Source organism: Drosophila navojoa, chromosome 3 (genome assembly GCF_054131105.1).
Source record: "Drosophila navojoa isolate 15081-1374.11 chromosome 3, UAZ_NAV_1.0, whole genome shotgun sequence".
In the NCBI taxonomy this organism is placed as follows: Eukaryota; Metazoa; Arthropoda; class Insecta; order Diptera; family Drosophilidae; genus Drosophila; species Drosophila navojoa.
Genome location: NC_142891.1, coordinates 11,726,579 through 11,741,189, shown reverse-complemented (window position 1 = coordinate 11,741,189; position 14,611 = coordinate 11,726,579). Strand labels below are relative to the sequence as shown.

The 14,611-nt window shown below is 40.1% G+C and overlaps 3 protein-coding genes across 4 annotated transcripts; 2 read left to right on the top strand and 1 right to left on the bottom strand.

The window, feature by feature from the left end:
* The first annotated feature begins 743 nt into the window (after positions 1-743).
* Positions 744-2,447, top strand: LOC108650035 (transmembrane protein 53). The gene is made up of 3 exons (XM_018099160.3): positions 744-1,142; positions 1,228-1,588; positions 1,674-2,447. Exons 1-3 carry the CDS (start codon positions 796-798, stop codon positions 2,079-2,081), a joined length of 1,116 nt encoding a protein of 371 aa, XP_017954649.1. The 5' UTR covers positions 744-795; the 3' UTR covers positions 2,082-2,447.
* A 132-nt stretch (positions 2,448-2,579) lies between these two features.
* On the top strand, positions 2,580-9,669 carry Not3 (CCR4-associated factor Not3). 2 transcript variants are annotated; one of them, XM_030385008.2, is made up of 11 exons: positions 2,580-2,956; positions 3,149-3,339; positions 3,469-3,566; positions 3,642-3,791; positions 4,037-4,885; positions 5,721-5,787; positions 5,853-6,233; positions 6,296-6,457; positions 7,114-7,886; positions 7,985-8,194; positions 8,564-9,669. In XM_030385008.2, the coding sequence occupies exons 2-11, from the start codon at positions 3,315-3,317 to the stop codon at positions 8,660-8,662; spliced, it is 2,814 nt and encodes a 937-aa protein (XP_030240868.1). In that variant the 5' UTR covers positions 2,580-2,956; positions 3,149-3,314; the 3' UTR covers positions 8,663-9,669. The 2 variants fall into 2 exon arrangements, with proteins under 2 accessions (XP_030240868.1, XP_030240867.1); XM_030385007.2 differs by having other exon boundaries at positions 5,850-6,233.
* Positions 9,670-11,800: 2,131 nt separating this feature from the next.
* On the bottom strand, positions 11,801-14,452 carry LOC115562848 (protein-associating with the carboxyl-terminal domain of ezrin). Its single transcript, XM_030385015.2, has 2 exons — positions 14,170-14,452; positions 11,801-14,100 (listed from the first exon to the last, which is right to left on the bottom strand). The coding sequence occupies exons 1-2, from the start codon at positions 14,377-14,379 to the stop codon at positions 12,178-12,180; spliced, it is 2,133 nt and encodes a 710-aa protein (XP_030240875.1). The 5' UTR covers positions 14,380-14,452; the 3' UTR covers positions 11,801-12,177.
* Positions 14,453-14,611: the final 159 nt, after the last annotated feature.

The window sequence follows — 14,611 nt, the reverse complement described above, 5'->3', positions numbered from 1 at the left end:
GTAGAGATAGCGCCAATTTGAAAGTATTTGGCATTTAAAATATCGATATTTTATAGTTTTCTTTGCATGTTTTGAACATTCCCAACAGCTGTGTTAAATTGTAAGCGCCGAATTTAAAGTTAAAACTTTACATTTATTATGAATGTGAGAAAACTTTTTTCTTTCTATTTATGCATATTCTCTATAAATAAGCTGGATAAATTTGCGTCAACGATCAATGGAAATAGTTATTCCTAACCTATTATCCTTTTAGAGCATTGCGCATGTCGAACTCGAATCCATTGCCATAGTCAACAGCAGCGGCTGGAAATTTGGAATGCGGCATGTTACTGCAATACCAGCACCAGGAGGCGGCACTAGCAGCAGCAGCACGCCTAGCAGCATATTTGATATTTGTTTGTGCGTACCGAGCTGCTTGGCCAGAAGGTCAAGTTTTTGCTGGTTATTCTCGGTGACCGAAAAATCAATTTATTTCTTGAAAAAAAAAAGCAATACAAAAAATGGCACAAGCTTTAGCTTTCTCCTAAATAAGCCAAACGTTAACATTTCCGCCACACAAAATCAATACAGCAAGGGATATTTGTTATTTGGCAACAGACTCGGCCACAACATATATATTATATGTAGAGGTAAGCAAGTAAGTAGGCTTTTGCGTAACCAGGCAAAACACCTTATGTTTTTCCTTTTTTTTTTTTTTTTTTTTATTTGAAAGATACAAACAAAAATTTCAAATAATATTAAAGTAAGTTTCAGAATTTAGAAAAGCAACACACACACAGACATTTCAATGTTAAAATGCCGTCACCGTCATCATCGTCAATAACAACAGCTCAACAACAAGAACAACAAACATATGGCCTAACAGCGAATGATATTACATCCGAATATCGGCCCTACAGCGGATCGACCGGCGTTATGTCGATGGCCAGCGAACGCCAACCGCAGGCGCATCGCGAGATGCTGGAACGCGAAGATACTTTGGAATACTTCATAAAATTTCCGAAACCCACAGCGGACAATGATTTCGTACTGGTCAACGGCAACGATGAGCAGAACAATGTCCCGATTGTGATGCTGCTGGGCTGGGCGGGATGTCAGGATCGGTACCTAATGAAGTATTCGAAGATCTACGAAGATCGAGGGTGAGTGGAGGGCACAGGCAGCTGATAACAAATATTAATAATACTATGTATATTATATTTGTTTATATCTTTGACGTGATCTCAGTCTCATTACGGTCCGCTATACGGCGCCGGTAGACACGCTTTTCTGGAAGCGCAGCGAGATGGTGCCGATTGGCGAGAAGATCCTAAAGCTCATACAGGACATGAATTTCGATGCACATCCGTTGATATTTCACATCTTTTCGAACGGCGGTGCTTATCTCTATCAGCACATTAATTTGGCCGTGCGCAAGCACAAATCTCCATTGCAGGTGCGCGGCGTCATCTTTGATTCGGCGCCAGGTGAGAGACGTATGCTCGGTTTATATCGTGCCATCACTGCGATCTATGGCAAGGAGAAGCGCTGCAATTGCATCACAGCGCTGGTCATTACGTTGACCCTGAGCATTATGTGGTTTGTTGAGGTGAGCCACGCCCCCTGCCCCTAGTCCCACTGTCCCCTACCCTCTGTCCCACACCACCTTCTGATACACCAATTGTCATTCGCAGGAAACATTTGTGGCTTTTAAGAGTTTGTTTGTCCAGTCAACGCCTGTCCATGCGAGCCCGTTCAGTGAGCTCAAGAACGAGACGAACAAATATCCTCAATTGTTCTTGTATTCGAAAAGTGACGTTGTCATACCATATCGAGATGTTGAGAAATTTATACGAATACGACGCGATCAGGGCATCAATGTGTCATCCGTCTGCTTTGAGGATGCGGAACATGTCAAAATCTTTACTAAGTACCCAACACAATATGTGCAAAGTGTGTGTAATTTTATCAAGAACTGTATGGCTAATACTCGGACGTCCTATCAATTGACTGGCGATGCCATCAATGCTCAAGCCATGGCACAGCAACAACATCAGCAGCATCAACCCCATCAGCATCAGTCAAATTTGAAATACGATTAGAGAAAAAACAAATTTGAATATTTGATTTCAAAATTCTAGAACCGCGCGCAATGGATAACAACGCATCAAACACGTATGTGATAGGCAGCACAACTATTATAAACAAAACTTACTACTATTTGCAGACACAATACTTAATTGGCAACAACATTGCAAAAATTTTAAACGTAACGTATTGAACAGAAAAAAAAGAAAGAAAAAAACAAATTTCATGCAGTTGACCGCTTGGCGCTCGCTGCCGCTTTAATGTAGAATCGAATTTAACAGTTACTCGAATCTAAAAAAGGTGTACATTCTTATATTTTCCCCCTCCCTGGCAAAGTGCACAAAACGAGCGCAAATAAAATAATTTATCATAAATTTTAATTCGCGCACGAGTTTAAATTTCAAATTGCCATTTTTCTTCGAATAACAGCTGGCTGCTATAGCACTGGTCAGGGTGGTGTGCAATTATCGAAATGTTGTGGCGCAATCGTTTATATTCGATAAGTTTTGGCGAGTCGCCATCTTGGAATGTGCGAAGAAGAAGAAGCGAACAAAAAGCAAGCGAAAAATCTTTAAGCGTATTTATTTAAATGTATAAATTGCATAAATCTATATATTTAAGGCCAAGCACACATATTTATTGCTCCATTCATAAATATAAAAGAAACCCCAGCACAGCTGCCACGTTGCGTTTGCCCAAAAAGGCTTAGCCACAAAAAAAAAATCGAAATCTCCGACGGCCCGAAGGTATCACACACATACACACGCACACACACTCACATATATACACAGTCCACCACATATATTAGTGCAAGCAAAAAGAGGCAGAAGAAGCAAAGCCAGGCGAGAGTGTTTTTCCATACAATTCGGTGAATCTACTTGGATCTAAGGTAAATAGAACAACGCCAGCCCACTAATCATACGTTTCGGTGTGTGTGCCCAAATAATGGAAATGATTCTGCCGCCGCCAGCGCCACAAATGCCGCGGCACACGTCGAAACAACGGTGCACGCGCTGGTGTGCGTCTCTGTATGTGTATGCGCAATTAATGCATATTTAACATTGATCCATTTATGTTGCAGACGCCGTTGCCGACTTCTGGTCAGGCACAAACAGCGGACAGCAGAAGCAGCATCAGCAACAGTGATTGTGTTGCGGGCAGGTGATATAACTAAACAATCGCGAAAGCTTGTAGCGGACTATGTCTGACTATTTGCGCCAGCAGAAACCACTAGAGCACACATAGCCATGGCTGCGACGAGAAAATTGCAAGGTAAGCACAATTCTCCACATACATACATATGTAGAGATGCATGTATGTTTGATGTAAATTGTATTTATTTAATATGATGTGCGTCCAAATACTGATACTGTGCACATTATCGATATATCCCCCCGATAGGCGAAATTGATCGATGTTTAAAAAAGGTAGGCGAGGGCGTGGAAACGTTTGAGGATATATGGAAAAAGGTACACAATGCTACAAACACCAACCAGAAGGTGAGCAACTAATACCATCTAAATTTAATATCTCTGTTCTATATAAAGCTATATCAATGTCTGTTTTATTTGTAGCAAAAGCATCTGCAGGAAAAGTATGAGGCAGACCTTAAAAAGGAAATTAAGAAACTGCAGCGATTACGAGATCAAATCAAATCATGGATTGCATCCGCCGAGATTAAAGATAAAAGCGCGCTGCTCGAGAATCGAAGGCTCATTGAAACGGTGAGTTGTTTAGCCTAAAATTAGAAAACGAAAAAATTTCGCCTCTATCAATCTGGAGCAAAAATCAATCCACAGATCACTTTTAGTCTATACCTGAACTAAACTGTGGTTTTAGATCCAAAAAGACAATATTATTTTATATAAAAAATGTGGCGAAATATCAACAAGTTATTTGTAATTCCTAGCGCCGACTTTAAATTTCAATCGCCGCATATTAATTTTAATTATTTTTAAATCACCTACAGCAAATGGAACGCTTCAAGGTGGTGGAGCGGGAGACAAAAACAAAAGCGTATTCCAAGGAGGGTCTGGGCGCCGCACAAAAAATGGATCCAGCGCAACGGATCAAGGATCATGCGCGCAATTGGTTAACCGGTTCAATTAGTACACTGCAAATTCAAATCGATCAGTATGAGAGCGAAATTGAATCGCTGTTAGCGGGTAAAAAGAAACGGCTGGATCGCGATAAACAGGAGCGCATGGATGATTTGCGGAGTAAGTTGGATCGTCATAAATTCCACATAACCAAACTGGAGACGTTGCTGCGACTGCTGGACAACGATGGTGTCGAGGCGGATCAAGTGAACAAAATTAAAGATGATGTCGAATACTATATCGATTCGTCGCAAGAGCCCGATTTCGAGGAAAACGAGTTCATCTACGATGACATTATCGGACTGGATGAAGTAGAGCTGAGCGGTACGGCCACAACGGACAGTAACAATAGCAACGAAACGAGCGGCTCGCCCAGCAGCGTAACATCCGGCGGCAGTCCATCGCAATCGCCCGTTACAGTGCAGCAGGTGTTGCCATCCTCCTCCTCCTCCGCACAGCAGCAGCAGACGTCGACGGCGGGCAGCAGCAGCGCAGGCAGTGGCACCAGCGCCGCTAGTGCAGCCCAATTCCAGCACTTGCAGGCGGCCGCAGCAGCAGCGGCAGCCGTCGCTGCACAGCAATCGAATGGTAATAATGTGGGCTATGCGAGCGACACCAGCGCAGCTTCATCCTCAGCGACAACGTCCACCGAGGCGACAACAGGTGGCGAGAAGCGCAACAAAAGCAGCGAAAGCAATGCGAATAGCAGCAAAGCGAAGGTAAGTGTTTACCACCAAATAAACTAAACTAACTAATAATAGTGTTGCATGGGGTGCCGTTTGAATCATTAATCGTGCAGTACAGACATGCTGTATATATTATTAGCTATATTTATATATTACATGCATTATTTATTTGAACGAATTAATTTTTAAGCAATTGCGCGGTATAGTAGTTCCCATCAATGTGCATTTGTAACAGAAGTGTGAGAAATAAACAAATTAGTCTGCTCCATTTGCACGAAATGTTATTGAAGTAGTACAATTATAGACTGATTCTTAAATTCCTCTGATTATAATATATATTATCTGTTGAGTTTATTGGTATGGCTTACCAAATAGCTCATCAACTGAGAATATCTTATTTTATTGCTTTTTTTTCTAATGCTATAACTGCAACAAGAAGCATCTACAAAGATTAGAACGATATAAGTATTAGACCTATATTAAACTCAATTGTAAATTGTCAATTAGTTTTCTCTTGAAAGATAAAAACTGCCTTGAATAGCATTAATTTCCTTCTATTTGAATACTAAATTTAGAGGAATAGATATTGATTGAGCTCTATTAATGAACGTTCTAACTTAACAGAGTAAAATATGATCTTTTCAATATAAATACATAAATATTATAGCTAGCCCATATCTGTAACGTCATTTAATTCAGGCGATTATTCTCAAATACATTTTAGAATATTACAATGTGTAGTGAGTAGCAAATTATAAGTAAATAAAAAAGCAGTATATGTTTATTTAAAATACAAATTATATATTAATTTAAATCAATTTTGTTCACTAATACTTAACATATATTTTGCATATTTTTTTTATCACAGCAACCTCAACAGCCGATCAAGCCGACGCCAGTGCGTGCCACAGCTAAAGTGCCCGCGGGTAGTGATAGTAAGTTTGAAAGCTTTATATCAATTGGCTGGTTAACTTACTAATGGACTAAATTCTATTAGCAGCTCAAGTCAATAAGATTGTTAGCTCAACGCCCAGCAAAAACCAACAGCAGCAGCAGCAGCTACCCACGGTCGCTTCCGTTTTGGCGTCTAGCGGGACACAGAACAACAACAACAACAGCAACAATAACAACAACAGCAGCAGTAGCAGCAGCAACATTGTCGCTGCTAGTGGTCACAATCCTGCCGTGCAGCCACACGCCCCAACGCCTGGTCTGAGTGCAACCAACATCGCTGTACCCGCAGCAACAGCAGCAGCGGCAGCCGTTGCAGCTGTTGCAGCAACAGCATCAGCGAGCAACAGCAGCAATAACATTCAAGGCCAATCTGTGATTCAAGCGACACCAACAATTGCATTTGCAGCGGTGGCTAAACACAACACATGTACGTCCAAAATACTTTATAAATATGTTAAAATTTATTCTAAATATAATTCACATTTATAGCACTACTGGAAAACGGACCTGTCTCGCAGCAGCAGGCAACGGCGCCGACGGTGGCGGCCATTGTAAGCGCAAATGCACAGGCCCAACAACAACAACAGCAGCAGCAACAACAGGCAGCGCAATTATCCAATCTTCAAACGAATTCCTCACACATGCAAAACGGTAATATATTTGGATTAAAAATTAGCCAATGGCTGAGCTTAACTATAATTTAGTTATAGTTTTTTTTTACACTTGATAAATGTTAATAGTTTTGATCAATTAATAATTGTAAATGATGGTAATCATATGATAATAGTTATAATCTGCAGATTTGACCAACGCCAAACCAAAACTTGAAATAGAAAGGCTTTAGGAATACTTTTGCCGAGGATATTTTCAATTTTAGACTTTGATATTGCAGGCAGTAGAATGGATTATCATTTATTACTAGATAGCGAAAAGTTTATGCTGAGATTCTTGTTAAGAACATGATTCTTATGTTTAGGCTGGGAAGCAATTACATGATAATAGTTGTCTACCTTAATATTCCTATAATATCGTATATGTATGAAATATGACTTGTAAAACATTGACATTATAGGAATATTATTAGAAAGTAACATATTTATCATAGAGTTAAATCCCAGGTGAGTACAAATATTGTATATTGTATTAATGCAAACTGAATAGAAATCAATAGAAATTAATTGGCTAACTCATGCCTTTTAAAAGTATTCAAACTTTGTAGTCTTCAAAGCTAACAGTCATAGTTTGTTTATTTGAAGTAATTGCTGTTATGTAATGCTTATTGCTATTTGTTTCGATTACATTTTCAGGTCTGCCCGTCTCACTCAGTAGTAGCAGCAGCGGCAGCAGCAACAGCAGCAGCAATAACAACAGTAATGCTGTCGATGCGATTTCATTGAAAACCATGGCACAGGAAGCCATCAATCGATCTGTGATCGAGCCCAATTCCCTAAATCAACAACAGGCAAGTAATATAGATACGAGACAGCAGCAGCAGCAGCAACAGCAGGCGCAGCAACAAGCAGCGCAGCAATCATTGCTGCAACAGCATTTCAGCACCGAAACAACTGCCAACCAACAACAGCAACAGCAGCTCCAGCAACAACAAGCAGCGACAGCGGCGGCAGCAGCAGCGGCAGCAGTGCAACAACAAAATGCAGCAGCCGCAGCTGCAGCAGTTGCAGCAATTGGTACAATCGTCGGTTCTGCCAGCAATGGCCCCACAGCTGGCAGTGGACTCATGAATCTGGCGAATGCTGCTGGTCAGCCAACAGCCGTCAGTGGTGGTGTTGTCGTCACATCCAATGCCAAGACGCATACAGCGCAACAGCAGCAACAACAACAGCAGCAGCAGCAGCAACAACAACAGCAGCAACAGCAGCAAATGGCCACAACGGAGGCGCACATACCACCGCTGTTAGGTGTAACGCCGTTGGGTCCAACGCCGCTGCAAAAGGAGCATCAGCTGCAGTTCCAAATGATGGAAGCCGCATATTATCACCTGCCACAGCCCATTGATACGGAGAAGCTGCAAACATATTTTCATCGCTCACCGGTGCAAACACCAGCGCATTATCCACAGGTGAGTCAGGCACACTGATTCCCTTGTTCATCCAACATTACTGATGAATTTTCTTGTCCTCTTTTTGTTTTCTATTATTTTGCTTGTTCGCATTCTAGGCCCAGCTGCCCATTTACGATACTGTTGAGTTCTATCAACGACTATCGACGGAGACGCTCTTCTTTGTGTTCTACTACATGGAGGGCTCCAAGGCGCAATATCTTGCAGCGAAGGCGCTCAAAAAGCAAAGCTGGCGCTTCCACACCAAATACATGATGTGGTTTCAACGGCACGAGGAGCCGAAGATTATCAACGATGATTACGAACAGGTGAGTTTGTGTCAACAAATAAAATAACATTTATCTAAGCATGAACTCAGATCAAGTTGACTTACAATTCATAGCTTATCAAAAAGGAACTGAATTTATTAATAATTATTATTATTTTTTTTTTTTTGAGATTTGATTTGGGGGCTTTAAATTGTTTGTTTCGAATAATGTCAGAAAAGATTTTAATATATTTTTAGCAAATACGAAATATATAATTTCAACAACAAAAAAATTAGTTCGATTATTTTTATTTGAATTTATCTGCGCCTTGAATCAATTGTATGATAAAAATTTTATGTTTAATTGAAACATATATTTCCTTTTCCATATTGTAGATGTGTTATAATTTTATAAATCGCTATTTTGCAGGGTACGTACATCTACTTCGATTATGAGAAATGGGGTCAGCGCAAAAAGGAGGGCTTCACCTTTGAATACAAGTACTTAGAAGACAAGGAGCTGAATTGAATTAAATGCTGCGTTGTTGTGATGCGGATGCGTCGGCTGTCTAAGAGGAAATCAATTCATAGCTACAATCTTACTGGAATCAATAGCAAACAATAATACCATACCATACCCCACATCCGATCAGAGGAATACAAAACTCTCTCATTGTCAACCATTGAACAGAATCAGAAAACTCTATCACAAACGCATACACACATATATATAGACTCACAGCTAAATCCATAAACTAATGAAAGAGATCTTGTGTAAGAGAAACGATACAGCAAAGTATAAGTAAAAAGGGAAGAAACGGATAACAAGGCAAAAGAAAACAAAAAATATTGAAGTACGATACTGTTAGTTGTTCGGAAACCGCATGTAAAAACATATGCTTTTTTATATAAATGTTTTATTGTTTATTATTTTTTTTTTTTTTTAAGAATTACTTTCCTACACATAACTAAAAGAAAAAAGATATAAAGAAACTAAAACTATAAAAAAGTTATGCAAAATACGTGCAAGAATTTGAATTATCTGGCAGTTGTTCCTTCGCCCCGCCCACGTCCATTTCCATGCAGCCGCTCCCGCTACGCCACACCGCGCTCCCCACAAAAACTCCAATTTAGTATATCGCTTAGCGTTCTCATGCATAATTCCCTCCGCTCCCGCCTCTGCCCTGCCCCGCCCCCACACTCCTCATCCATCGCACTTGCATCATGTATAAAGAGCGCAGCAGTGTGCAGTAAATACTTTTAATTATAAACAAATTTAGCGCACCGAATTTTTTTCAATGCGTTTGATTAGAAACGTAAAAGAGTAAAAGTAAAAAGAAAAACTCGTGAGAATAAAAGTAAACACTAATAGAACTTCAGCTGATCTTATTTAAATTTAATAATGTAATTACGATTACTAAGATCATTGATTAAGTTGAGCATGATAACAACAAACAAACAACAAATTAATGCGTAAAAATACCTTTTTTTTAAATGTAAGCATAATAAAAACAAAACGTGAGTAAATAGTTGAAACATGTTTAGTGTTTTTCTTTCGTTTTATTTCATTCAACTATTTGCATTATTTTACTTTTATTTGTTTCCCCACTTTAGCCTATTTAAATCCGCTGATCAGTTGAGCCTCAATTTTGATCACAAATAAAAAACAACAAAAAAGACAAAAAAAAATGAGAAATGTTAATAAGTCATATATAGTCGAATGGTATAAACAAATGCATTTTAGAATGTTTTTGCGTAAACATAGCACTTTTTGCTAAAGTAAAAAACAAATAAAGAACGAAATACATATTTAACAATTTTACAAGATTAGTTTTAAACGAAAACACAACACAAATGCATGCAAAAAAAAAAAAAAAAAAAAAAAAAAAACACATTTTAAAGATTATTACAAAAAAAAAAAATGCATTAAAATATACATACAATTATACGCCGCCCATTGCGTACTGGATTTTATTAAAAATACAATTATATGGATATTTCTGGTTAACATTTAGATATTTTTAATAGAAGAGTTCGTTTTCTGTTGCGTCTCATACTGGACTCTCAAAAGGATTTATGTATGTATGTATGTGTACTGTCGCATCACACAATCATACTTATGTATGTATATGCAATGCTGAGTATCAACGCCCGCGTTCATACGTAGTGTGATCATATATTCTCTTATACGTATTCCAGCCTATTGTGTTGAGTATAAGTAATTTCTTATACGCTCTTCTTTGGTGTGCAAGCTGTTGTCCTTCCTGGGTATGTAGTATGTATGTATGTATGCCTAAGTTAAGGTCCATGTATGCACGTATGTGTGCAGTCTTTATTGGAATTTGGAAGACAGCAGATGTGCGTCTGCTATTATCTTTGGAAAAGAAAATTGTTTACAAAATTATTTACATATATATGTAGCTATATAAATTTATTTCCAATCGGATAGTTGTATTATACTATATAGAATTGTGTTATTGAATTTGTGTATATAATTTTATGTTTAGTGCTTCGCAAGAAATTGTATTGAGCTGTTGTTGTTGGTAAGTGAGGCAAAAGTATTCAATTGTAACAGTAATCTGTCTTCATCTTACATTGCAATGGTAGGCTTCTTGCTTATTCCTCCTTCACTTTTATTCGTATGTATGAACGTTTTAATACAACTTATGTATGTACATACATATGTGCTTTGTGCGAGCAGAATGCATTATGGTCTGCCTCAAAATAAAGGGTATCAAAATATTTCCCACACACTAATCTAAAGGAATTAATACTTATGAATGACATTTCTATTTGTTTAATATGAATAGAGCTAAAAGCGAAATAAATAGATTAGATTTGGTTGATAAGAGAACAATTCTAAGGGCTTTGCACTGCTGGAAAGATAACGCGTAAATAAACTTTTTTTATGTGACTATAAAATCTATTTTAGCCAAATGATGGGTGTGTGCGCCATGACTAATTATGATATCCATACTAGAATACCCCCAAGACGTTCGCCAGAATTTCAACGACTGACCAAAACATTCCATTAGTCATACAGGAGTATGTGTTCCAGGCATACTATATAATAAATCAATCCATAATCGCTTGCATTTAAAAAGAACTTTAGTATTTAAAAGTTGAGCAATTCTTAATGTTCTAATGGGACTTTAGTTACTGTTTTAGATTACTCTTTCATTTTCTATTTGAGATTTCTGTAAAGTTAAAGTTGTTATATTAAAAAGTTAAAATTGTTCTATTTTATTTTAATCTATTCGACGAATGGATAAAAATAATATAATAAAATAATATAATAAAATAATATAATTTTTATTTGTCTACCTGCCTCTGTGGCCAACCCATGTTTCTCTAAAAAGACTTAATATATTCTTTTGAAATGTTAACGAGCATAAAAACCAACTCTTCTTCTTTCGCCAATAAAATGAAGCACCTGTTAGTCATTGTATACTTTATATTATATTTAGTAGATAAGTTGGCATAAGTATTTCATATATTATACTAATCTCTTCTTAAACAGTGTAGATCTTTGGTAATAATATTTCGGGACTAGAATTATTAGGGACCCATTAATTAAATTTTGATTAAATTCACACTTGCTTTATCCGAACAGTCTGTACGGTTCCAATTGGAACATAAATCCCAATAAGTAGAATAGACAAACATGTTTTGTTTTGATCAAGAATATATTTGATAATTCTGCGATAATTTCTATAATGAATTACAATTTTAATTATAATAAACCAATCCAATGACATTGACAAAAATGCTAAAAGAAATGCATAAAATAGATTCTTTTATATATACATACATACGCTCCATGTTTGCGTATTGGAATTTTTGCATTCTGTACAGAAGTTGTACTAAAAAGTAAATATAGAAAAAAAAAGAGAATAAGATGAACCGTAAATTTGTTAATGTGAAAGGATTACCAATGACAATGACAATGACAATGACAACTAAAATTAAACTAGAATGGAACAAGAAAGACGGCGGCAGATATAGACTTAAGAACAATCGATTTTGGACTGCTTACGATGACTACTAGACCTTGGAGGTCTCCGCATCGTTACCCCAGACGACATCATCCTCATCCTCATCGTGACCCCAGCCGAGATCTGCCTCGGCATCGGTTTCATGGCCATTCGACGTCGTCGCTGCTGCCGCGAAGCGACTCGCATCGATTTGGACAATTTCCGGTTCACTGATGGCAGCGATCTTTGTCTCAATCACCGGCTCCATGTCCTTGAAGAAGTCAAACTCAGCCGACTCCGTGGTGTTGGCCGGCGTTGTCAACTGCACCTGTATGTCCAGCGCACTGAGATCATCGATGAGCATGCGATTGGCCGGTGGTGCTGAGGTCTTTGTAGCGCCTGTTGATAGACTGGAGCAGGCGGTGCGGAATGAGTCGGTGAGCGAGGGTTGGGTGGCCTGTGTCGAGGTGCTGCTATTGGTCTCCAAATTGTTTAGATTCAACTCATCCAAGGTCTCCTGCTTGACATGCAGGCGCTGTAGTTCATCCGTATTCTCCCAATCGGACCACGCATTATCCTCATCCTCATCCGCATCCTCATCGTTGACCAATGTCTGTTCGTGCGCTGCGCTGCTCGTGGAGCTGTTGGCATGCTCCGTATTGTTGTCGCCGCCGCCGCTGCTGCTGCTCTGGCTGAGCTCCAATGGTTTCTCATTCAGATTCGTGATGCTCTTCTCGTCCTCGCCACCATCCGGACTCAGGCGCAATGGCATCGGCGCCACATTGGTCTCCACGGGCAACGGACTGCCCGAGACCATATAATCCACGGCATCCACAGCGTTGCCGTTCATGAGAGGCGTAATCGAGCGCGGCTCTGTCCAGGGTGTGCTGCTGTCCGTGGAGACGGCCGCATGGGGTCGCCCGTCCGAGAAGCAACGTCTCCGATCTCCGCCCAGTACAGTAGCTGCACCCAGAATGGGCACCAGATCGGCCAGGCAGCGCAATGTCTTGGCCACCAGTACATCGTTTGTATCGCCCATGCCCAGCTGCAAATGCGGCAATATTTCGCTCTTCAGCTGCTCGTCGCTCAACAGACGCACATACTCCATGAAGTAGTCCAGTAGAATGAGTCGAATCTGTGCATCGCGCAATCGAAACATTTTCAATATATGCGGCATCAGATAATGCAAATAGGTCTGCGGCGAGAAGAGGGCGGCGGTGCCGTTCTCTGTCTTGGTGCGCAGCACGTAGGGAGTGACGCAGTGCTGGGCGGTGGGATCGAGCAGTACCATGCGTGACAGCAGATCGCTGGCCAGCTGAGAGGCAACCACTTGCTCATCGAAGCAACGCAGACGTTCAATTAGATTACTAAAGAATTGCTGACGCTCCTGCACCGACTTCAAGGGCAGCTCGAACAGAAATGAATGGATTAGTACGAATTCGTGATTGAAATATGGATGCAAGAGCACGGCCGATAGCTTGGGACGCATCTCAACATTGAGGTGCTTCAGGTGTGTGCTGCAATACTCGCGAAATTCTTGTACGTACGGCGTGCTGGCCTTACCCTCGCGGGGGCCACACTTGTCCAGCACCTGCTCGCAGAGGGTGGCGAAGGCGAACTGTTCCAGGCCCAGTTCGCTATTGGCCGAATCTCGGGCCAGTGGCTGGCGAAAGCTGTGCGCCAAGTCAATAAGCTGTTGATTTAAGTCCTTTGCCTTCCACACAAACTCAAAGCCGGCCAAGCGCCAGCTACCCTTCTCCGTCACATAAATGGATTGTGTGCATATATTGAGATGTCGGGCCATCGCTTTTTCAATCAGAAATATTAGACTGCAGAGTATGGTGCGCAAGCCAAGGCACACCTGTATGTCGCTCTGCTGGGCCAGCACATCGTTGAGGGGTCTTACGCGTTCCGTGGCCAAATGCTTCTGTCCGGACTCATCCCATGTTGACATATATTTCAGTATATACGGATGACGATAGATCATCAGATTCTACACACATTTGATACATTCAAAGTGAGTTAATTGCCCTTTACAGCATTTCGTACTTGTGGCATTTACCTTTATGGCACGTTCCATTGGCCCTTGGGCCGCCCACAGCTGGCCCTTGACGAGAACTTCACCTTTGAATATGGACAGCTCCTGGCCGCCGCCGCCCTCCTCGTTGCATGTCGTTGGCGATTCGGCATTGTAGAGTGCCCAAAAATCATTCACTTCGATTGCGTTTTTATCAATAATCAGCCCTTTTAGTTTGCTGCCTTCATTGCCCATTTTTTATAAACATTAAGAGATAACATTTATGTTAGGTCAACGTCTTGCACAACGTAAGTGTAACATTTGCACAACGCAACACTGTCCTGTTAAGAGACTTGAGTACGTAAATATCATAATGTTAACAAACAGCTGTGCTGGGACGTCACATCTTCGGCTGTTATTCGATTTGAAGGTTGGCGGGAACTTATGGAAAGATCTTTCCGATACTAAGATTAATACAAATTTTCTT